This window comes from Nothobranchius furzeri, chromosome 2, assembly GCF_043380555.1.
Source record: "Nothobranchius furzeri strain GRZ-AD chromosome 2, NfurGRZ-RIMD1, whole genome shotgun sequence".
Lineage (NCBI taxonomy): Eukaryota > Metazoa > Chordata > Actinopteri > Cyprinodontiformes > Nothobranchiidae > Nothobranchius > Nothobranchius furzeri.
The window spans coordinates 72,700,471-72,725,545 of record NC_091742.1 but is presented as its reverse complement, the minus strand read 5'-3'; the positions used below and the strand labels follow the sequence as shown (position 1 = coordinate 72,725,545).

Genomic DNA, 25,075 nt, shown 5'->3' with positions numbered 1-25,075 from the left:
TTTGAGCTGAAGCTGAGTGCTACGAGTGAAAAAGTTGCACAGTGTACGCCCGGCTTAAGATTAGAAAATCCTGACAGATCTACGTCACACTGTCACTTAACATTCAGGGACTCGCCCATCTTGACTCACGACGGGGAAGGCTGTTGTTGGTATAACGTCGAGGAAACAGCAGCAGATGTCTCAGTAAGTTTAAGCTATCCGTTAGCATTAGCTACTTCTCAGAGGCTTCTCCAGGCTTGTGTTATTTGTGGAGATAAAACGTCAACGTTGCAAGTCTATGGGAGAGTTGCATTGCTGTTATACATTCCAGGGTAAGATGTCCAAATGAAAATAAGCCTCCAAATCCTGCCGTCTGAAGCTCATCTGTGATGAGAACAACTTTTAGATCTGAGAAAAGGCCAGGGCTGCCAACTCTCACACACTGAGCATGAGACACATGCATCGGACCCTCTTCACACACTCTCACGCCACACCTCAAATACCTTGCTGAAGAAACGCCCCCCCCCCCCCCCCCCCCCCCCCCCCCCAAGGGTCAGAGTTTACTTTCAGGGTGGCACTAACCCACCATGGACCCCCCCCCTAGAACCATTCATTCTCCCCTAAAAGCACAGTGTTGCTATTTTGAAGTGTGTTTCTGTGTAAAAGTTGACTGAAAAGCTAATGGCTAATCTGAACCATCAACCGATAGTCGGAACCCAGCTCCACCAACATGTTATGTTTCAACCCATTTTCAAAAATGCAGCGTTATATGTTCAATGCTCTGGGTTTTACCCTATTAATTTTAAATTTCATGGTTAAACAGTACATGTTAAAATGGCAGTTAGCGAGCTACTTTGATAAGCTCAGCTAGCGCAAGAGCGGCAGTGACCTAAAATACATAAATATAATTTTACTTACCGAAAAAAAGTGGAGACTCCTTGGAAGCTCTATTAGTGAAATTAATACCACAGCAAGTCATTTTGTCCAAAAATTGTACAAATAATATCCAAAAAAGAACACACAAACGGCACAAGTAATGGTCTAAGTCAGGGGTCGGCAACCAGTTCCCATCAAAGAGCCATTATTACCCGTTTCCCACAGTAAAGAAAACACTGGGAGCCACAGCAGCTGCGGCGTTGTGGGCGGGGCCTACCCTCAGACAGCAGAGAGCTGCCTTAACCAATCACAACAGGTGACAGCAGCCAGTACCGGTCGCTCGTGTACGTCAAAGTTATCTTTCATAAAACGATAATCAATAAAATGATTTATATAAAATAGATCCAGAAGTTGTAGCCCGTCTCTGCCTACAATATTTTGATATTTTTCACCCTGTTGGTGGTTTTTCTGAGCAGGTGCCACTTTTGTCATACGTTTCTTTTTAAAACATGTTTAGACTGTTCAGAATACAAATCCAGGCTCTGTCACGTTTGATTGTTGTAATTAAACTTTGTAGGTGGGGAAGGTCAGAAAAGGATCCGATCATTTTGTTTTTCCCTCATTTACAGCGACGGAGATAACGGCGCAGTGCGCCTGGCTCTGGTGGTAATCAAGTTAAATTACAGCTCTTTGCAACAATTTTCACAAGAAAACAGAACAGTTAAAAGCAGGGCTTGTGTTGTGTTGACCGGACAGTTCCCGTATTTGACCGTTTATTTTGACGGAGAAAGAGTAGAAAGAATTACCCCGACGCATGCAGACGAACTGACAATTTATTCGTTTCGCACATCGCAGATGTAGCTAAATCACTCAAGAAAAGATTCCCATCTGAACATCTGAGCTGGACACTGCTCAGCGCAGCTCACTGTCAGCACGTGCGCACGGTGCACAGCGAGCTGAAGATGTGGAGGGGGGCTTGGAGCGCGTCGCAGAACCAGAGCGCATGCGGGAAAATTCCTCTGACTGAAGGGTTTTCCAAACCCGGTCTCTCATAGAGACTTGTCACTTAGAAAATGTTCCCTGATTATGAAACTTTGGCTGAATAGTGCTTGTTCCTGTCTCCAATGTGGCGACACATCCAGGAGCCGTCTGAGGAGAAGCCCAGAATTTCATATCCTCTTCAGCTCAGAATGTGCCTACTGGTATATGATTGCGCACAAGCGTGACGCGTCAACCCAGTCTCACAGTCAGACCGGGTTGAACCTGTTCAGGTTTACGCAGACAATCTTTACATTTAGAATTAGCATACAGATGTAAAATGTATGCAGTAAAATATAAAGCATTTTATTTAAATATCCAGTCATTATTTTACAAGCACAGAGAGCCGCATCAGATGGATGGAAGAGCCGCATGCGGCTACAGAGCCGCGGATTGCCGACCCCCGGTCAAAGTTGAGAGACTGAAAATTGCTGACCAGTTTTAAGGCGAGGCCGAGGCTCAGGCTGAGGATCATTAGCATCACTGCGGTGCTGGGAGAATGAGGCCCATATGCGTGCTGTAGTCTGGCAGACATTTCAAAAGTTGTCCTGCAAGCACAGCTGCATTGCTGTAGTGTCCAGTTCTTCCTTGATGTTTTAAATGTGTCGCCAGTTCAACATCAATGGGTGATTAACAGACGTCTCCTGAACTTGGGGACATGCTGAACAGGTAACTTGACCTTTGCACCAGGTGTGTTGTCGCAGGAGAACAAGCCAAACATGCAGGGTAATCCCCTTGAAGACCAGGATTGGACCCTGCGGTGTAATGTGAAACTGACGGCTGTGTAAGGATTCCCTCCAGCAGGCCTTGGGTCTTCCCAGAATCTTTTTTCAGCCACCCTAAATTCCTTCTTTGACTTTGCATTCAAGAAGCCAGGACGTCCAGTATGCTAGCAGCAAAGGGCCTAAAGACCTGCTTTACAACAGGTCCTTTGTGAAGTCTTCTGTTATGAGTCGACGCAACAGTACTGGTTGATCCATTTAGTTCTGGAGCTTCTTGTTCATGAATGATTCATGAGACAGAGCTAAGTGACTTAGCAAACAAAAACACATTCCTTTGAAAGTGCTCAAGACCTGGATGGAAGACAAAAGAAAAAGAAGGCAAAGTTCTGAGAAAAACTTTGGATAACCTTTATAAACACAGACAGACTATTGATCAGGAGTTAGACACATTACTGGGAAGTCTGCCTACTTGAAAGCAAAATATAAAGAAATTGGGATTGTTTCAAACCTTCAAACTTTTGTACAACTTTTTATCAATATTTTTTTTACATTTTGTGTTTAAATAAACTTTTATCACCAGGCAGGCATTCATAGGTTAATGCAAAGGCAGAGACATTCATAAGTATAAATGGGTTTTCATTAGCCTGGCAAGCCATATATGAATTTGTAGTCTGGCCACAACCCATAGACAAGAGCTCAGTCATGGGGCGTAATCTTTGTCTTTCAAACTGTCTTCACACGGACAACAAAAAATGTGACGAACTCACCGCTACGGATGTCCGTCAATGGGGCAGTCCACCATACACTGTTGAAGAAGATGCAAATACATAATTTTTCTAAATAAAGGACCCAAGTATACCTCTATCTGCTCTTAACTCAAAGAAAAGCCCAAGTATAAATAATCCAAAGCTGATGCCAAAACCGTTTCAAATGAGTGGTTGCCAGCTTTGTTTTTTTTGGTCAATTACACCAAACCAACAGTGCACTGTGATTGGCCCACCAAACTGATAAAACATTGTGATTGGCCCACCCACCAAATCAACAGAGCTCTTTCTTTGGCAAGACGCAAGACTGGTCGGGCTTGCTGAGGATCTAATGGAGCATGGCTAAATGGTAAATGGCCTGTATTTGATATAGCGCCTTCTAGAGTCCTGGGACCCCCCAAGGCGCTTTACAACACAATCAGTCATTCACCCATTCACACACACATTCACACACTGGTGGGGATGAGCTACAATGTAGCCACAGCTGCCCTGGGGCGCATCAACAGAGGCGAGGCTGCCGAGCACTGGCGCCACGGGTCCCTCCGACCACCACCAGCAGGCAACGTGGGTTAAGTGTCTTGCCCAAGGACACAACGACAGCGACAGACTGAGCGGGTCTCGAACCTGCGACCTTCCGATTGCGAGGCGAGCACTTAACTTCTGTGCCACCGTCACCCCGTTGGCTAGATTGACAAAGAATGCTTTGAAAATTTGAAATGTTAATTATGTATTTTCATCAATCAACAAAAAACTGTGAATGAACAAAAGAGAAATCTAAGTCAAACTGGTATCTGTTGTGACTACCCTTTGCCTTTAAAACAGCATCAGTTCTTCTAGCTACACTTGAACAAAACTGTTGAAGGAACTAGGCTGGTAGATTGTTCCAGACATCTTGGAGGACTAACCACAGATCTGTGGCTAGGCTTCCTCACTTCTGTCTTCACGTAATCCAGACACTCCATGATGCTGAGATCAGGCTCTGTGGGGGCCAGACCACCACGACTTCTTGGTCCTCTTTACACTGAAGAAAGTTCTTAATGACTGGCTGGATGTTTGAGTTACTCACTTTGCACTTTGAAAATTGATTTAAAAAAATTATATATATATATATATATATATATATACACACATATATAATTTATATTTCTGAAACCATTCTTTGTTTACAGCAATTTTTTCCACACCTGCCCACAACTTTTGCACAGAGTAGTATAGGCCTATTATTACTATTATTATTATTATTATTACAATATTATTATTATTATTATTGTTATTATTATTATAAAAACACGAAATTTTATTTATTTATTTTCATTTCCAGCCAAAATTATTCAGAGCCATTGAGGAAGGTTCAAAGGGTCACTTGTGGCTCCAGAGCCTGAGATTTCACACCCCTGGTTTAAGTAAAGTTTCGATGAGCTGAACCAAAATGCCCGGATCACAAAACAGAAACGGAATTCCCTTCAGTCACGAAAATGAACGTTCAGTTTTCGAACGTTTCGAACGCAAGCCGTTCCCTTTCCACCAATAGGAAGAGGTGCTGTCAGCAGGGAGGCGGGACTTGTGCGTCAGCACGTTAGAGTGCACGCAGTGCCCAGAGAGTAACAGTAAATCAGATAGAGCTGCTCCTCCAGCTTCCAGCAGTGAAACTGTAACCCTGTAACGAGTATTTTTGGCCGCTGATAGGGACCGAAGTGAGATCACTGCGGTCTCTTTCTCTCGGATAGACCTGAAGAGTTGTTCGGCAGGAGCGACGCAGGGACCGTTTTTCTTCCCCCGGGCTCATTTCTGCTATATCTCTCATTTCATATCACACTGGAAATGTCCGAAAACAAGCCGAATGATGAGCCGAAGTTATCTACGACGGACAGGGTGGTGAAATGTGAGTGGTGCTCATTTATTTGTTGGGTTTGAAACAGCTGAAGCAGACTGAATGTGGTCGAAGGGTGGTGTATATAAATATGTATGGAGGAAGAAGGGTGTTAACTGTGACAGCAGATGGAAAGTAGGAAGTGAGGGCAACTCCAGCCTGCACGAATTTCACCCAAAAGAGGAAAAAAAGAGCATTCTGTCTGCCTCCGTGTTTTTGTTTCATATGAAGGCTTCAGCCAGGCATGCAACCAACACCAAAGGCGATTTTCCCTCATTGTGCATGCAACATTACCTCTGCCTTTCAAAGATAAAAGCACCGATCCTGCACCGGGTTTATGTGGTAATACCTTTTTTCTGCGTGTGCACGTCACATGCAGAGGCTCTCTTTGCCCTCAGTGTGTTTACAGGTCTGACATTCCTCCTTTGCGATGCAATAAAGATGAGAATCGGGTCGACCTAACCCGGAATGGGAGCGAACCCTGTTCTGTTTGCGTTTCCCTGCCCAAGGATATGATGAGGCTGTGCAGGACTGATGCACAAAATATGACAGTTTGTGTGTGTGTGTGTGTGTGTGTGTGTGTGTGTGTGTGTGTGTGTGTGTGTGTGTGTGTGTGTGTGTGTGTGTGTGTGTGTGTGTGTGTGATCCTGCGCTAGTTGCAATCAATGCCCATCTCTGATCCCAACAGCCATGTGCATGGATCTCACACATTGTGCAAAAACAGGGAACTCAGCTTGATTATATATTTCTAATCATTAATAATATTCAGATGTGGTTTTTATTCCCATCATTAAACAGGATTCTGTAAAGAATCCAGAAGTCATTAACTGCTCTGAGCTGCTGCTCTGCAGCCATTTTTGTTGCACAAAACAAAAAAGAAATAAAAGCAGTTCTGTTCCAGCTATGCTTTTTTCCATTTGGAGTGTTAGGAGTCACAGAAGATCTTTGGTGTTTCTGTTATGAATCTTTCAACAGATCCTACCCCTACAGTCTCCAGCAAGTTGAAGTCTAATGAAAAATGAATGTGATAATCTTTAATGAGATTTAACATCTTGTCACATGGTGCTGCATCTCCTCCCTGCAGTGCTTCAGGGAAAATCTGTAGTCGTCTTAATCGAGTAAAAACCTATCGATTAGACGCGGGGTGATACGAGATCTCGGTGGAAATGCTGCGGCTTTCTAACCATTATATTAAAATCGTGGAAGCAATCCAGCCTGTGTTTCATGCATCATATTTCCAGAAGTCACTGTTTTGGTAATGCATCAGTATTATGACAACAAAGACGCTGTCTGTGTACAAAGCAGCTTGCAAACATGACTGCAGGCTATAGGCGTGTGAGGTAATTTGTGTTTAGTCTCCTGTTTTGTCATCCAACAAGGTGTCGGTCCAGCTCAGCAGGAGCCGCTGGCATCCACCTGTTTCCTACAGCTCCCAAGGGCGAGAGCTCCATCCAGATTATTCAGCGTTGGCAGGAGGAAGTTTCAGCTTTTATGTTTTAATCAGATCAGTTGAGAATTTGTTTCATTTCACGTTGCAAAACTCTAAACCAATTGAGAGATGCACTGATTCTGATCTTGAAGACCGATTTTCCCGATCCACCTATGGACTGCAATGGACAAAGTTGGGGACAAACCAAAGTATCGAATAGATATTTACCTTATTTTTAATGTATCACTTCGACCAATGTACCTCTTTTGTTGAGCTGGTTTTAGAACGGGCATATCTGTGGGCAGCCTGACACTACTATTTAAATGTATATTTACATTTCTGAAAAACAACTGAAACTTTTAATTTGCCTGTTTTATATGTAATACTTGGTCAGTTTGTTCCTTTATTTGTTAGATAGACTTTGTTAAATGTGTGATTTTAATACTGAGCACAATTTATGATCATATTTATGAAATTTAGTGTTCAAAGACTGATTCAGGTGCAGAAATGTCCCTTTTGTTATTAGTGCGAGTTTAGCAGGCAAGTAGGAAGGAAAACGTTTAGATATCAGCCCCAAAAAATCGGCAGCACTAATTGGCTGATCATGACCCTCTTCATATTGGTATCAGCAGTAGAAAAACCCATATTGGTGGATCTCTAAACCAAAAACACATTATTCTGATTCAAACGTTTCTGGTGAACTAAAAGAGTTGGATTTCTTATGTAGAATCAGATTTTATGGTTGGCGATGGTGAGTCCACAGACCAGGAAAAGGTGTCATATTAGTTTTTCTACTGCGCTCACAGACAGGAGCAGAAAAAGTGAAATGTCTCCTTTTTTACGTATTTGACCAGGTATCTGAATCTGTGATCATTTAGGTTATTTATTCTCCTAATGAGCTAAAACTAATGATAAATTTAACACACTGTAAAAAAGTCACCTAACTTTAAGTAAATAACTAAAATTCTGACTTAAATCCTTAATTTTTTGGTTCACATCCATCATGCTTCACACTTGAAAGTTCCTGATTCCAGGCACAATCAGACTGAACGTCTAAAAACACCTTTAAAACAGTCGGTGATATGGTTGTCATGGTGCAGTCATGACAGCAGCAGTGCTCCACAGCGGAGGGGGCTCAGTAATGGTGTTTTTCCGTCACCACCTGAGGAATCGAGGCCTCTGTTTCCCAGCTGGTGCGACCCGGTAGCGCCTCCCGACGGCGCGCCCGGTCCTTCTCTGTGAGCTGGGATGGATGACATCTGACATTTGACTTTTGAGAAGAGGCCCCCGCACTCAGACGTGCGCGGGTCGCAGAGATTGTGGTGACAGCGGCGCAGTGCCAGCCGGAGTCATTTATAGAACTGGACGTTAAGTAATGCCACATACTTGAGCCTGTCCTCACACGTGGTCACCTGCGTGCACGTCTGATGTGCTTCGTGTGCGTGAGCCAGACGCCTGCGCCCATTTAGTTCCCATCAGGCCGGCTGCGTGCATGGCAGAAATGAGAAATTACCAGTTGTTCTCCTTAAGGTGCTGTATTGCTGACTCATGCTTTCTCATTAGCATTCATAAACCTGATCATTAGCTTGATTTGGATGGGAGTTCAATGAGGAAGGGAGGTGATTCATATTAGCTTCTAGGGCTAGTTTTGATTTTATTCCTCCACTGCCCTGCGGGGTTACCTATTTTTAATGTTTAAGCTTTATAATATTTGTGCTGTTTAAACTGCAGCACCGCCATCTTTTATTGGAACACTCTCCTCTCAAACACCTGGTTCTGTTTATGTCTGTATTTATCTAATAAACAAATGCCCGTTTAGTGTTGAAGTACCTTTATTAGTCCTTATTCTGTCACTTTTTTAAACTTTTATTCCCTGTAGATTAAAAAAGCTTGGAAGCTGCACGTCAAATCTCATGGTCCCATCAGGACTGGTGAGAAATGATGGGACGGACATGGTGGTAGGATTTCCTGCTCTAGCTGCAAACTAACATTTCTTTTGTTATCACACCATATAATGTGATTTAAAAAGGTCTAAAAGATGTTGATTATTAGATTTTAACATGTCATGTTAAACATTAATTTTTGTTAGAATATTTAAATTTATTTAGAAAATATTTGAGGAGAGATGCACCGATTCCGGTTTTGAAGGCCAATACCGATTTTTTGAACACGTCAATAGCAATTTTAGTGTTTTCGGTTTCTTCTCAAGGAACTACAGGTGGAATTAGAATATGGTGCAAAAGTTTGTTTATGTCACTAATTCAACTTCAATGGTAAAACTAATTTCAGCCTATATTTGTTAGAAATGTGATGATTATGGCTTACAGCTGATGAAAACCCTACATTCAAAATCTCAGACAATTAGAATATTGTGAAAAGGTTCAATATTATAACCCTTTGCGCCCTAACGTCCCCCAGTTGGGGGACTGAAATTTAGCATATTAGATTTTTGTGTGTAAACCCTAAATAAACAGCTAATTATCGTTTTATTTTAATGCCATTTATCTACAGCAGATCCAGAGTCTCTACACGAGCGGCCCATTAACTATTTGGTCCAGGCTTTTTTCAGCCATTTTAAATGAAATTGGCAGCACGCTAAGTCAGAATCATTTTAATTAGGCGGCAGTACTAGTCCTGCTGTGTGGGATTGATCCGAAGGTAATGTCCAGATTTTAATCTGATGGCAGGAGTTACTAATTTATTTATTTGTTGTTTTTAAACTCTGGTTTATTTAAAATATAATTATTTTCATCATTGTTTAATCCATCTGTTAAATGTGAGACAAGACTTTCGCTGGCTTAATTCAGTCAGAATTTATATATTTTTATAGATATATACATATATAGAGAGTGTGTGTGTGTGTGTGTGTGTGTGTGTGTGTGTGTGTGTGTGTGTGTGTGTGTGTGTGTGTGTGTGTGTGTGTGTGTGTGTGTGTGTGTGTGTGTGTGTAAAAAGGTTTAATCTTGGCCCGTGCCTGCTCAGAGAATTGATCTGCTGACGTTTCACAGACAGATTGTCGATATCAGACGCAGTCAAGGTTAATTGTTTGCAGAGTGGAACACACACAGAGATAAGCGTTATTAATTGTGCTGTCATATTCACTTATCTGCTCCTGTTACACTCTGCTTCCGTTGGATATTTATTAGATATTAAAACACACGCATGAACTTTTATCTGAATCGGTTAAAACACAGCTTTGAGTACACCAACAGTAAAACGTGCTGTTTCTTTATTTAGGCAACCTCCCCGCGTGGTCTGCTGGGAAACACCTTTTTGTCTGGGTGTTGCATCACCCCACACGGAGGGGAAACCCTCAGGTGCCTGATGTGTTCCTCAGACATTCACTCAGGTTGTGTTTTGATCCAAAGGGAGTGCACCTTTCCCACTTATTAGATTAAAGAGGAATTAGGCTCTGTTGTGGATATAGGGCCCAGAGAAAGCAGTGGATTTGGACAGATTAAGATCCATATAGGGGGATAAAGGCGGCTCTTCTCAGAGGTTGTAATCTGACTCCGTGGGTTAGCCGCTGCTCCTGCTAATTCGCGGATAGAAACGGATGTTGGGTTTTTGTAGAAGAAAGGAGGAAGAAATCCTGTTTACCTGCACTGATCGTTGCTAATCTCATGAGTAGAGTTCAGGGATTTGAAAGCTTTTAAATTCCTGTTGTTGACTCAGTTCTTTAGCTCACATTGTAAGCTGATGGAGGTATTTTTACCATTGTTTTGTACTGGTGAGGCCGCCTATTAAGATGCTACATGGGCATCACGTTTTCCATATGTGCTCATGATAAAACATCAGAACTCCTCTTGATTACCTGTCAGTGGCTGCCCGTGATGCGGGGATGCATTGTTGAATTGTGTGTGTGTGTGTGTGTGTGTGTGTGTGTGTGTGTGTGTGTGTGTGTGTGTGTGTGTAAACAAAAGCCTGAGCGTTTCCAGTTTCATATTGCAGACAACAACACATTGTGCTCCTGCCAGCCACAGCGGGTAATAAAAGCCTTTTTGCAACATTGTGTCATTAGGTAGCGCTCTCTCACTCAAATTAATCAATACAGCGTCTTCCTCTCGTGTCACTGCACGCTGTGGCCGCCCGCTTTACTGGGAGTGGGGGAGGAGAGTGTGACCCAGTGACCTGGGGGCTGTGGGATTGTCAGGTTGGCCAGTTGTGGCGTCGCCCCCCCTCTCCCACGGAGAGATGGAGCGGGCTGCAACCTCACTGGAATCCAATGTGTTCATGCACATTATGGGTAGCTTTAGGGTAATTGTCACCCGCTGCTGAATAGATAATGTTTTTGCATGTCTTATGAACCTCTTCAGGTAAAATAAAGGAAGGCTTTATTGGATGTACATTTACAGCTGGTTAGCTTTTAGAGTCAACAAAACTAATTGGCTTAAACAAATGCACTTAAAGCAAGAAAACATGGCAGAGCAAGGGCAAAACACACTGCTGGAATTAAACAATCCTCAAAATAGTGTGGGGTGTGTCGGCCATGGATGTATGAAATACAGTGATCCCTCGCTACTTCGCGGTTCATTTATCGCGGATTCACGACTTCACGGATTTTTTTTGGGAGCCTTATTCGAGGGAAATTCGCCGATTCGCAGTGTTTTTCACCGATTCGCTGTATTTTTCTATGCGAAATATCAAGAAATTCCTGTTTTTTCATTAATTATATCATAATATGCACTTTTTGTAATAAAACTATAAAAAAAACAAGTAAAAAAAATTTTCTTGAGTTTTACCCACAAAAAGAGAATGTGATCATACGATAATTCAATATAGTACTGTATGTCAGACTGGTCGGCTGGATTCAGTTGTTGAGCTTGTAGGGAGCGTGGTTTCACAGACGCGGAAGTGATAGCGTCGGTGAAATGCCGGCTCACGATTAATCTAGGAAACCCCCGAGCGTTCGAGCGTCAACGAAGTGACATGGAAATGCCGGGCTTTCCAGAAGTAAGTAAGATAACTTACTATGAGCTGATAGTTCGTGGGATGGATCGGTAGGTTGGAAACTCTGATCATGAATCTGAAGAAACGATGACTGAGTGGTGAGCTGGAAAGGCGACTTCCGTTTATAGCCGCGGTTTGTGACGTAGGTGCGACGTGGAGGGAATCCCCGCGAGGGGCATACTGGGAGTTGTGGTCCATAGTGGAGGCCGGCTAGCTGGAAGAGGCTGGCCTGGGAACTTGGGTTCTGACACTGTACTGTAAATATGGTGTCCCTACTTCGCGGATTTTCACCTATCGCGGCCAGGTCTGGAACGCATCTACCGCGATAAACGAGGGATCACTGTATTCGATACACTGACATATTGCGATATTTCGTGTTGTACTGAATCGATTTTTAAAATCAGTTTGTCAATTTTTTAGAGGATTTATGTACAAACATTAGCTGGATTTTTTTTATGTGTTGCAGTTAGGGTTGCGATGATTATAAATTTTGCTGGTACGATTATAGTCTGATAAATAATCATGGTTTCACAATTATTTTACATGATTTGATTTCACATCTGTATTAAGACATATAAATCACACACAAATTCTATAAATTATTGATAAAAGGTGCCTATCTCCAGCGGTCAATGGGCAATCAGGCGGGGTACACCCTGGACAGAGAGCTAGTCCATCTCAGGGCAACACTGAGACATACAGGACAAACAATCATGCACACACACACCTAAGGACAATTTAGACAGACCAATTAACCTAACAGTCATGTTTTTGGACCATTGGAGGAAGCCGGAGTACCCGGAGAGGGTGACATAGATCTGTCAGGATTTTCTAATCCTAGATTTTCACCATATATTTTCAATTAGAAGCTAATGCAGGAGATAGGTGTAGGAGACAGTTTTCATGTTCAGCCTGCATGAAAACTCAAAGTGATTGATTATCAGAAATATTCATTAAAAATGTTTTTTTTCAGTGAATCACACCTTTAATTATATTTACCTAATAGCCTTTTTTGAGTTTCTGTAAAAAAACAAAAAGGTTTAACTGGTCAGGGTTACACTGAAGGATGGAGACACCCAGGGTTTCCCCCAGCGCTTTGTAAGCCTGGCAGGTGGCCAAGCAAAGCCTGGTGGGCCGCCAGGCTTTGCTTGGCCACCTGCCAGGCTAAGAGTCATGCCCCACCCCAGTCCTTGACCCTACCGTGTCCGCTGACACGAATGGCGCAAGAAAACTAGAGCCCTCCATCAGCTGATACTGGTGAGAAACAGCAGTGGAACGCGTGCAACCCTCCCACCCTCACCCCCGCTCTCACGGAGGAGCGCTGCAGGACGGGGCAAGCAACCCTCCACCCTACACCCCCACCCCCGACGGCCGAATCCGCCAGGCTTAACTCATTTTCTGGGGGAAACCCTTGACACCTTTATGAATAAAGATGCTACTAGTGCAGTTGTTATTATGAATATTACTTATTACTTAAATGTAATTTCTACTTGTTTATATCTTTTCAAATTTCATCAGTAAGAATATTATTTGGACAAGGATAAATTATAAAACATGAATGACAGTGGTCTAGTTGATTAAAATTAAAATGGCTTGCCGTACAGGCTAGTTGCAGACAAAGGGGATACGTAGAACAAAACAATATGAACCGTTGTTCACGGGATTGTTTTAATATTACTGTTAAATCTGATCAGTCACTAACGTAATCGGAGTCAGTTGGAGCTAATTTGTCTGTGTGATGATGTCAGAGATGATGAATTGGGAATGTCGCAACTTTTTTTCTGCCAACTCTGCAAATAGACGAGAATTTCTCTTTTAGCAGCTTTGGGAGTCTAAAATATCTCCTCACAGGAGAGTTGAAGCGCTCCCTAGGTGGAAACAGAGCAGTCCCGGTATTGTTGATGCTGGTTCTGCTGTGTGCATTTGTTCTGTTTCACTTTTGCTTTGGTCTGCTAATTTGAATATCTTACTTGCAGTGTTTGAGACGTCTTTACAGTGGATTAACCACAGCGTTTTACACTGTGGTTAACAGTCAAACGGTTCATCCTTGCAACCCTAGTTGCAATTCAAACTCCGACTGCTAGGTGGCAGCAGTTTTTACTGTGTTTGACCTGATGGAACTACGAAATATTAGTTAAATCTTTCCTTAAATGTGATATTTGCCAATACACACCCCTAGCAGACGATGATACTTCTACGGCCTTGTTTATAAAAACACTGACTCTCTGATTGGACTTCTGGGCTTCCGTAGAAGCTCTTCTCTGCTTTTATAGCAATGCTGTCTTCCCACATTTTATTCATTTGATCGACAAAGTAAAAGAAAATACCTTTGATGTTTTGTCCTAAATAAATAGGCCTTATCTATTTATTCATCTCAACATTTCACTCTTTAACCCTCCCACTGTCTTTATGGTTGACGCCGCGAGGAAAGTTGACCACTGAGCAGGATTGATGCTTTATCTCTTGAGGTCCACGTGGCTGGGGTGAGGTGGTGCTCACTCCTCACCCCTGCCACATGGACCCAAGGGATAAACCATCAACCCTGCTCAATGGTCAGCTTTCCCCGTGGGGGTCACACCCGTTAGGACAGTGGGAGTGTTAAAATGTGAACTATTGCTAGTTTGACAAACTCGATGAGAAAAGGGTTACATAATCAAGATTTCAGGATTAACCCAAAAAAATTCTCAAAATGAAGTCAAACAAGATCTTGCAAAGTTGTGCTCCAGTTACTCTGGTATCAGAGGCGGAGGGAAAATGGGCCTTCCAAAAAAAGGAATTCCAGGCCTTTTTATCGAGAATGCAGATATTTGAGGAATTTAGTTTCTGTGGATGCTTCCATCTTTAAATTGCTTTTATGTGCAGTTGTTTTTAGCTACATTTGGAGTAAATCTGTCAGCAACTGCCTTCACTTATTTGCCATTAGCAAACCACTCGGTGGATGGAGAGGCTTTCAGGAGCAACTCATGTCTACCTGTGTGGGTGTCCATTTGCTATTATTTATTTGAAATATTCAAATAATTGTGACTCTTTTCCAACATAATGTGTTTCAGTTTTTGTAAAGATTAATTTAGTTAAGAATCTAACACAGCTTCTATTTATTTCATTTTTACCGTGTCCACTTTATGCTGGCCACACGTACTGACAAGTGAAGGTAGTGATATGAATAGTTTAAATTCCAGGTTGCTTTTGTCAGAGCAGGGAGTGTGTGGGAGAGGATGAGTGAAAGTGGCAAAAGTGAAGGGAAAAAACTAGTTTGAGGGGGATTGTTAGAATATTTGACAGAAATATTTTTGTTTTAACGACTTGGTTGGTTTTAAATCTGTACAAATGCATCTAGTGATTGATTTAATCTGTTTAGTTCTTGCAGAGATGCTAGCTGGTGTCTGTGTAGCAGCATTAGCTCCAGTGTTAGTGGCTGGCTGTTCCAAATGCTTCGTCATCTTTCAAGTAGCATACAGAGGTTATACAGCAAAAATATGGGTTCTCTTTAGGAGTAAAGATGAATCCTTTGCTTTGTCTTCTTGTGGTTTCACTTCATGAAAAGCACTCAGCAGTGTGGTAGTTAAAGCGTTTCAAATATCAGCTTTATTGGTGCTTATCCATTTAAATGCTGATCAAAGCTGCTTGATGGGGAGATATTAGACCAGAGAAGGCTGGAGGCCACCAAAGGTGATCGGAGGCCACCAGAGAGAACCAGAAGACAACAGATGCATCTAAAGAAGACCAGTGGACACTAGGGATGCACCGATGGATCGGCATTTGATCGTAATCGGCCGATAGCGCCCCTATCGGTTTTGATCGGAGTTTTCAAAATCGATCAAAGCAGACCTATCAAGTAGGGTTGTCACGGTAACCAGTGTAGCGGTAAACCCCGGTAAAAAAAAAAGTTGACAATAATAATAACCGTCTTGTTTAAAAAAAAAACTATATTATCATGGTAGGTTTACCGTGGCTGCGGTGTAGGCGCGGTGACCCTTACCAGCCACCGTATCATCTGCTGAAGTTGCAGGACCGGCGGCACATGCACGCTTTGTTGTTTACAACCAAAACTTTCTTGAAGCTAAAGCTGAAATAATGGCCAAAGGAGGAGACGGCAGCGCTCAGGAGGACATTTATTATCCCTCAAAGAAGACAAAGTCGGAAGTACGGGCATATTTTAGATATTTGAAGAATGTCGAGGGAGTTTATAGAAGACGGGCGGCTATCCTGTTTGCAGCACGTGCAGAAAAAGAGTCTGTGAAAGGCAGCAACGCTTCAAATCTCATGACACATCTGCGTGACCATCACCCACAACTCTACAGTCAACACAAGGCAAGCTAACGTTAGCGTTTTAGCTAAAATGCGTGATCCGAGGATTTGGGTTGAGGGAGAATGCAACGAGTCGCTATATAAAGCAGCCGCTTCGCTGCTACCTGCATATAAACCGTGTCGCGGACACCGCCATATTGAAATGACGCTATGCATTACGGGGCTCCCAGGGGCAGATAAGAGTTGGTCTCTCTCCGAGGATAATTATGAATTTAACAATGATTACTGCCTGATGACATTTTCCCCACATCTGCAAAGCTCACTGCAAGGACACAAACCGAGGACAATATTTTCCTGATATAGGGTTTATTACTCAAGTAAGGGTAAAAAAAGTATCTGATTAGAAGGCTACTTGAGTACTGAGTATCATCTGAACTAATATTTTTAAAATGATGACATCAAACAGACATAAAATAAGAAGTTATGGGCAAATATTGGTATTTTAAAGACTAAAGGGGAAAAATGTAAACAAATAAACAACATAATTACAAAATGACACATTTTTGGCAAAATTTAGACCCAACCTGAGGACAATATTTCCTGACATACAGGGTTTATTTAATTGTGTGAAAATGTAGCACGTTTAAAAAAAATGACGTTGCATTTCCTTTATTCCCAGATTATGTAGTTTGTAGCACTCATTATAATGTTGTAGAAAATTTCTGGCCAATCCACGTGATCGGTATCGGTGATCGGTATCGGTGATCAGCATTCTTTGATATCGGTATCAGTGATCGGCAGCAAAAAACCTGATCGGTGCATCCCTAGTGGACACCAGAGAGGACCAAAGGAAACAAGAGAGGACTAGAGGACATCAGATGACACCAGAGAGGACCTAAGAAGAAGAAGAAGAAAATATCATTTCTATAATGCCTCTCAAGATAAAAATCACGAGGCGCTTAAAGCTAAGGTCACCAGAGGCGAACAAACGCCACCAGAGAGTATACATAGGTCACCAAAGGAGCCTAGAGGGCATTCAATGGCACCAAGGAGTACCAGAGATCACTAAAGAAGACCAAAGGACATCAGCTCACACCAGAGAAGACCTGGACACACCAGCGAAGACCAGATGAGATCAGGGGCCACCAGAAGATCAGTTAGAACCAACTAGGGAGTTGTACTTAGGCCTAGTCCACACGTAGCCGTTTTTTTTTTAAAAAGGAATATCCGCCCCTCCAAAAACTTGCATCCACACCACCTCGTTTAAAAAAAACTGTCCACACTTACCCAGATAAATACGTTGTTAAGGTCAAGGTCAAGGTAACTTTATTAGTACCCGAAGGTAAATTTGATTTGCCATGTGACATGAGAATTAGCGCCCAGTTACACACACACTCACAAAATATACACACATCCATAAAAATACAAAAAGTATAAAAGCAATACATGGATAAATAGAGATAAAATCAAGTAAAGTAGCCACGCCAGACTCATTTCTTATTGAGAATTGTTACTGCCTCAGGAATAAAGCTCCTTTTATACCTCTTGGACATGCCAGACCTGTAGGCGGCAGTACTTCCCCGTTCTTAACCTCGTCCTTCGTCTGTGGTCTTCCGCAAGGAGCAGTAATTCCGCTTGCAAAAACAAACAAGCAAAAAGCGCTTGGACAATTGATAAAGGGAGCGCAGATCTGAGGGCATCCATGCTGTCGGCTAGTGTAAACACAGGTCGCACACGTGATGTCAGCATTTTTTTGTCGTGTTATTAACACCATGACAAAATAAGAGCGTGCTTACAAATTAGAATGTGTTAAAGTAAACTTAGTCAAATTATCACTTTTATCAACCATATTGGTTTTGTCATCGCTTGGCAATGACGACACAATTGGTTTACAATCTCAATTAATTGCCCAGTCCAAAACAAAATGCATTATTAAATGCATGTTTATTTTATTCTAAACAATTTTATTCCGCAGCTTTTTCAGATGCAAATGAGGTTTTTATGTGTTTGTCATTATAAGTAAAGCAGCATTTCTACCTCCGTAGGCTGTCATAGCTCCTTAAACAGCATATTTTAAAATGTCCAATGTGTGTGAAAACATACAGTTTAAGCCTTTATTTTCTTTGCTGCGCTGTTTTAAAAGCGTGTTCTTTGTGAAAGGAACATTCTGTGTTTTAAATGTCAGACGTGACTTTTCGGAGCGAGACAAGCCCCTTCATGCTGCTGTGTAACAGAAGCAAACACAGACACACTTCTGCTTTGTGCCAGGCACTTGTTTGTTTTTGAATATGGACAAAATGAGTAAGGCCTGCTTCCTATAAATGGTGGATTAGTAGCCTGGGAAAAGCCACCAAATGGGAAGAGATGCTGCACCTCGACTCGGAGCATGTACAGGACTGTGGAAAAGTCTTTAGCTCATTTCTTTAGGTTCCTTTCTATCTGTTGAGATGAATTTCTAAACAATCATGCTTTTCACTCACTTGGATGCGGAAGTCAATGGATGTGCATGTGTATTTGTAATTGGATTGAGTGCCCGAGGTCCATATTTGCAGAACAACTCCCCAAAAGCAAATTTGCTTCCGAATCACTGAACAAACACGTCACGGACACCAGCGGGACCCGATTTTTTTCTTCTTCTCGTTTCTTCAAAGCCTACTTGACGAAACCAATCCGTGGCTTAAACAGGATTTCACAGGGAAGTCACAGTTGCCCTGGAGGCATAGCGTTCCCCTGTAGGTTTGGCAGGAGTTTGGCTTGGCAGATCCTTCGAGTGAAGGCAGCATCGGTCAGTATGGCCTCCGAACGCTACGCTGTCCCAAAGTAGTTTCTGGGTAGCATTCAACGTCAGTCCCTAAAATGCTGATCAGCTCTGCTAATATTTACAATTACACTCGTGATAAAAGTCTGTAAATTCACGGTTGTTCTTTCCAACACTCTTTGGATTCATGTATTGTTTTTTATTAACTCTGCTAAATTCTCAAAATCTTTGCACATTAGTGAACATAATGTTGATTTTTAAAGCAGCCAAGACCATCTGAAGGTGTTTCAAAGTTTTCTCTTGAATTAAATGTTTTAATTTTTTCAATGTTTGTTAAAAGATGTCTATTACTTATCAGTTTCCTGGGTCTTGAGTGTGGTGGTGCATATAATAAAACATTTAATTTTATATCACAAAAATACTCAAATTGACAAAAATAATTGTTACAATTTTTTTTGTCGCTTTCCACATTTTATTTTGGCCTGTTTTCAAGTTGTAGCACAATTCCATAACTCGTAAACTGGTGTTGCTTGTGAAGGAAGAACAAGGGCAAAACACAACGGCAGCTATTGACACATCAAAAAAAATAAGGCACCTCCACTATTTTTTCATATAACGTCAAGGGCAGGGCTGTCCAAATGTTTCAAGACAAGGGCCAAAAGCTTAGAGTTAAAAGTCTTCACACACTGGCATAATGTGAATAGTTTATTACTAAAGAACAAAGAAAAAAAATAGACAAAAATAATGATCTTTTAGTTTGTACTAGGGCTGGATAATATAGGGAAGTATTTATTTAAAATACTGATATCAATAATTATTGACGACTGAACAAATGTAGAAAATATATTTTTGGTGCAGCCCTGACCACTTTATGTCATTACTTTATGATAAAACTAGTAAGCTTTGTTGCCAGATTAGTTTTTTAACGATTGTCTTCAAGCTCAGCTTAGTGGCCTAGTGGTAGAGTGTCCGCCCTGGGACTGGGAGATCAGGGTTAAACCAATACCAAAGACTTAAAAAATTGGACCCAACGCCTCCCTGCTTGACAATCAGCTTTAAGGAGTTGGATTGAGGGGTTAAACCACCAAATAGTTCCTGTGCACGTCCACAGCTGCAGCTCCCCACTCCCCACTGGGATGGGTCAAATGCGGAGATGAATTTCACCAGTGATCGTACTTCAAATATAGCAAACAACTTTTTTTTGTTTGTATGTTTTTATTTGTCAGATTAAAATATTGCCATCCTGGTGAACTGTGGCTACATTTTAGCTCATTACCACCAGCATGTGAATGTGTCATTTACTGGGTCATTTATCAAAAGTCAGTGACATTTGCATGTCATATTCATTTAACATTGGTCTCAGCCATCATGGCTCCTGATGGGGTTGGCTTTTGTTGGTTTAGTGTCCAGGAAACAGCAGAGAATGTCTCGATTACTGCAAGCTAACCATTAGCATTAGCAACTGTACAACATGACAGAAGTCCCTCAGGCTTGTGTTATTTGTCAAGACGTTGCAGTCCAAACAGAATCAGTGGTAAAGTTGCGTTGCTGTTAGCCAATCAAAGGAGAGATGACCAGATATCGGGAAATCAGACTCCAGATCCTGCCGTCTGAATCTTAACTTTCATTTGGCTCACTTCTAGTTCCTGAAACGGGAGCGTGAGAGCATTTTTCCTCACAGAGATCAACTCACAAGTTTAATTTATTTAAACAGACCACTGCTCTTGAAAAAATGAGCTAACTTGGTCTTTAAAACTTAAATATGTTCTACCAAGCTATCCTGCTAGTTAAAGGGTTACAAAAATCAAAAACAGGATTTCAGAGATGCCTGGCCAGCTAGTAATGACTAGTTTTCAACTAAACGCTCATTAAGAGCCATTTTGTTGACAAAAAAAATACAGTTTTATGTTTTCTTTAGGATTTTAGTTTTAAAGATGCAACAACAGGTTGAATTCATGATGTATCTTGGCAACAGGCCACTAAAAACAAGGTCTGAATTAGCCTTTAACCAAGTTTTCTTGAAAAAGTAGTGATGGCTCATCTTTTAAGATAGAGGCCTTTTTTATTGTTTAACTAACTCATAGGTCAGTTTTCAGCCACTGAAAATCCTTCCTCTGTTCAGCTCTGTTGATGTAACACTAATTGAAGGCAGAGGTCATCCATGTGCTTGTCTGAAGTGGGCCCTGTCTCTTTTTAAAAGACTTGTTTTACATAAGTGGTTTAGAAACACTTTTTGTTAATTACATCTCTCCTGGTGATTCACCAGCTGCTTCCGGTGTGAGCCGGCACACAGCTCACCTGCATCACCACTCGTTACCTTTTCACAGTTGATATCCTAGATTTTCTCTGAGATGAAAGTAAGTCCTAAAGAAGAGCTCTTTATATACCGCAGTACTTGCTTTTTTAGGTTGGTTTCCAGTTTGGACGTCTACTTCTTCTATTTCATTACTGTGGTGTGGTTGCATCCTGTGATTATTACACCACATAGACTAGTTTACTGGTTTCAGTTCAGTTGATGTGAAAATGGCTGGTTCACATTTCTATTTTGCAGCTTTTCTGCAGATGCCTTTAGATTTGCTGCACCATTATTGAATGAAAACGCTAACGTTGATCGTAAAAGGGAACCATCGTAAATCAAAGTCACAGTCAGCGGAGTGGGTTTGATTTTTAGATACATTCATAAGTAAAATAATTTTTCCAAGAGAAAGTATTCTCACTTTTAAAAGTCTTTCTTCATAGCAGTGAGGTAAAACACTAGGTGGGTTCTAGAAAAGCTATCGTTTGTGTCAAAGATCACCTAATGTGGAGAAGAGGTGGAGTTGTTGTTTTGGTCATAAAAACATTATGTGCAATCTCACATGATTAGTTAGCATACAGTTTCCATGATAAATTCCTATCAACTACTATATCATATAATTTAGCTCAATATCTCCTAAATTATGCTAGTTAACCACTTGGTACTCAATGAGATTGATAAGCTGTGGTGGCCATCCTGAATTGTTTGTTCATTTGTTGGTTCATCGGTTTTCCTCCGCTTGTCTGGGTCTGCGTCTCAGGGGTAACAACTCCAGCAGAAAGGCTGAAATCTCCCCAGCAACCCTCATCAGCTCCACCAGTGGGACCCCAAGGTGGTCCCAGGCCAACCTGAAAGTATGATCCCTCTAACTTGTCCCAGTTCTGGGATACACCCACAGGACATTGCTGAAACACTCAGCATCAGAAAACTGCACTGTTGCCTTAGGTCTATTTAAAGAGCAAGTCACCCCCTAAAAGAAACTTACTCCCACTGCTTATTGCTGAAAAATGCAATAAATGCTGTTGTCTGGCAGACCGAGAGGGCAGAGCTGCTAACAAATACACACAACAGGCTCAAAACAGCATTGTAACATCATAATGTACCAGCTAACAACCTTGTGTACCTCCTAGCCAATAGCAATGGCATATTCAAATTCAAATGCCATGCAGAGTTTTTACCTGACGAAGGCACAACACTGAAAGTTTTAGACAGAATATTTAAATTTGAACTAAGATGTACTAAAGTGCTAAATTATTGACGACACATGTCTACAGCACAATTAGAAACTCATTTATACAGTTTATCAGCAAAAAAGTTTGATTTGGGGGTGACTTGCTCTTTAAGGTTGGTTTATGCTTGACGCGTCCGCGAGGTCCGCACGGAAAAGTTGCGTCATTTTAACAACCACGCACGGCCCAAACTTTCCACACCGCGCACCTAGGAAATTTTCTAACCACGCGGACAGTCAGACGCGGAAAAACATGGCGGACTGTCAAGAACTAGTATGTCAGAGGTTCATAAATACAGACATTTGAATGATTCAGCTCTCAAAGATCACCGTGATCAGCATGTTGTAAATAATTCTTGGAGAGAAATTGTTCACACTGTCGGAAAAGACGAGGACACTGTTAAAAATGCTGGAATGCCATGTTGTATACAACAGTAATTTCTACTTCTACTATGGTGTAGTGTTGGATTCATGCCGTAGAGCTCCATGCTGCCCCCTTCAGTTTGGGAGAATATTGGCTCACCGCAGAGACAAGCCGCATGAACCATAATCGCTGCAAGTTGTGAAGCGCATTCCATCCGCGAGCTAGCCTAGTGAACTAGACCAAATTCTTGCTTTGCAAAGTAAATAATACATTTATTTAGTCTGGCTTGCCAGGCTATCCGCAAGCCGCATCACCAAGCGGAAAGTGAATGTGTCAAGCATAAACCAAGCTTTAGTCAGACTTTTAAAACGCATGTCAACACGTCTGGCTGAAGTCGAGCTGATTCTAATCAAGCTGGTGGTTGGAAACCAAATTCCTTTGCATGTAAGTAGCTCAGTTGAGCAGTGACCGGTTGGACACTTCCTTTTCAGGAGTGACAAAAACATAGATGTGGTCTTGTGATAATGTCATTGCCACAATGTAACATGTGTAACACCATCAGACAGTACTGTACGTAGCAAATAAGCTGCACTGCAGCATTGTTGTCCATTCCTATGGCCATTTACTCTAACTGCTTCACCAGCATTTGTTTACTAATTGCGTTGCTAGAGGCTAAATGGAAGAATACCAACACGAAAGGGCGCATGTCACCACTTGCTTAGCTGAGTGGAATGCATTTCATTTGGTTTTCTAAGGGACATGTAAACTAGGGTAAAGGCTTCCAGTTTTACCTTGCACATTTACCGTAACTTGTTTCATAAACAAAGGTGACACATTTCTGCAAAGCATAGGCGATATCAGGGCGCCTTTGGTCGTTCATAAGAGGTCAGCATGTGGCAGTAATGTGGCACAATCATGTGTTGTTCACAAAAGATTACATGATGGTGGTATAAACTTCCTTTTGGCTTAGACGTAACTTGTTTTTTATGCCGATTGAAGCCACACTCCTTAAGTTTTTTTCACGAGCCGCTTCAAAGGGTGGATATCCTTCATCGTCCTACATGAACTTTCCCACGTCTCTGCACCGCTCAGACATCCTAGCCGAGTTTACAGAAGTAAAACTGACTGCCCTTGTGTACTTTTTCTTACAATATTGTTGCCAGCCAATGCTCGGCGGACGTTCCACACATAATCATGGCACCACTGTCTGTTGAGCAAAGGCATGATTGTCGTTCAGAAGTCCAATGTTGACGAAATATTACAGTCAAACTTTGCGGCATGATTGCTGCAATATATCCGCATCGCCATGCTACCACGACACTTTTATAAGACACACCATGGCAGCAGTATTACCCTGATTTGCCACGGTATGTTTTATGAAAGAGGATTCTGACAAAATGCCTGAACCACCTTAGGTGACTCCACAACACACAGGTTCAGTAGAACTGATTCGCCTGGAATTGTTACAACCCTAAATTGAATTGAATTAAATATCCAGTCATGGCTACTACAAAATCAAATGAAAGCTCACCATTTGTTTTACAGACTCTTGTAGCCAACTTTACTAAATGCTTAAAGTTTAAAGCAAAGATCTCACGCAATCAGTTGACGCTTGAGAACTGTTGTCAGCTACAAAACCCTAACTTAGCTCAATATCTGTGAAAGGAACGTGATTTAAGAATTCTGACATAGGAATAATTTGGCCGTGGCGTCCATCTTTAATGAAGTAGACTCCAAAAGTTATCAAGTTATAAAATAAATCCATTTGGTAGTTTGTGCACGATGTTTGGGGAAAACTTTAACAATTGGGATTATTTTTGGCCACCAAAAGCAGTAACTATTAATATAACCTACAAGTTCTTGTAGTTTAAACAGTCTTTTACAGTATCAATATTGCATCGATACTGTGATATCGATATATTTGTGATATATTTAAACAGACAGATGAACAAAGTTCCATTTAATTACCAGACTAATCAATGCATCATTGGTTTAGGGTTAGGGTCAGGTCTGTGTCATTTATTGTCATAATTAACCCTGCGTAAAAAAGCACGCTCCATTTAACATTTTTGCTTTTTAACTAAAATTTTGTCCCGTCCTACTGTTAAAGGCAAGTGTCTTTTATCAAAGCAGATTATCCTTTTATTGCTAAACAAAACAAGCTTAATTTTAGAAATCCCTTACAACAGATGGGGGGATAAGCAGATTATGCGCCACGCTGCTTGTTCTCTGTTGATCCCAGTGCATGAAATGACATTTCTGGGAGTCTTTTCTTTCAGGTGCTGTTGGTCAAAGTAGCCGTGTGTGGATGAGAGAGAGAAACTCCAGCTTGTACAAATACAGCTGGAGGTGAGATGAGGCCTCAAGGTTTATTTGCACACATTCACATGTGTTAATTATAGACCACCTGGTTGAAAATTAACCCTCTTATTGTATGTGGAGGTAAATTTGGAGCCTACTTATCAAAGCTCGTGGCTGGAAAATAAAAACGGAATCTTTCATTGGACGTGTGCGGATTGAGCCGGCAGGATGTTGCTGTGTGAGGCCGGCCTT

General features: G+C 41.7%; 1 protein-coding gene across 6 annotated transcripts in view; it reads left to right on the top strand.

The window, feature by feature from the left end:
• The first annotated feature begins 4,950 nt into the window (after positions 1 to 4,950).
• The window catches only part of LOC107376893 (protein phosphatase 3 catalytic subunit alpha), a 152,430-nt gene continuing 132,305 nt past the window's right edge, over positions 4,951 to 25,075 (top strand). For 3 of the 6 annotated variants that reach the window (XM_054747545.2, XM_070547887.1, XM_070547890.1), the window contains exon 1: positions 4,951 to 5,261. In XM_054747545.2, coding sequence (XP_054603520.1) covers positions 5,201 to 5,261 — 61 coding nt within the window. In that variant the 5' untranslated portion in view covers positions 4,951 to 5,200. The remainder of the gene's footprint in view (positions 5,262 to 25,075) is intronic. The other 3 variants (XM_054747546.2, XM_054747547.2, XM_054747548.2) reach the window with 2 other exon arrangements.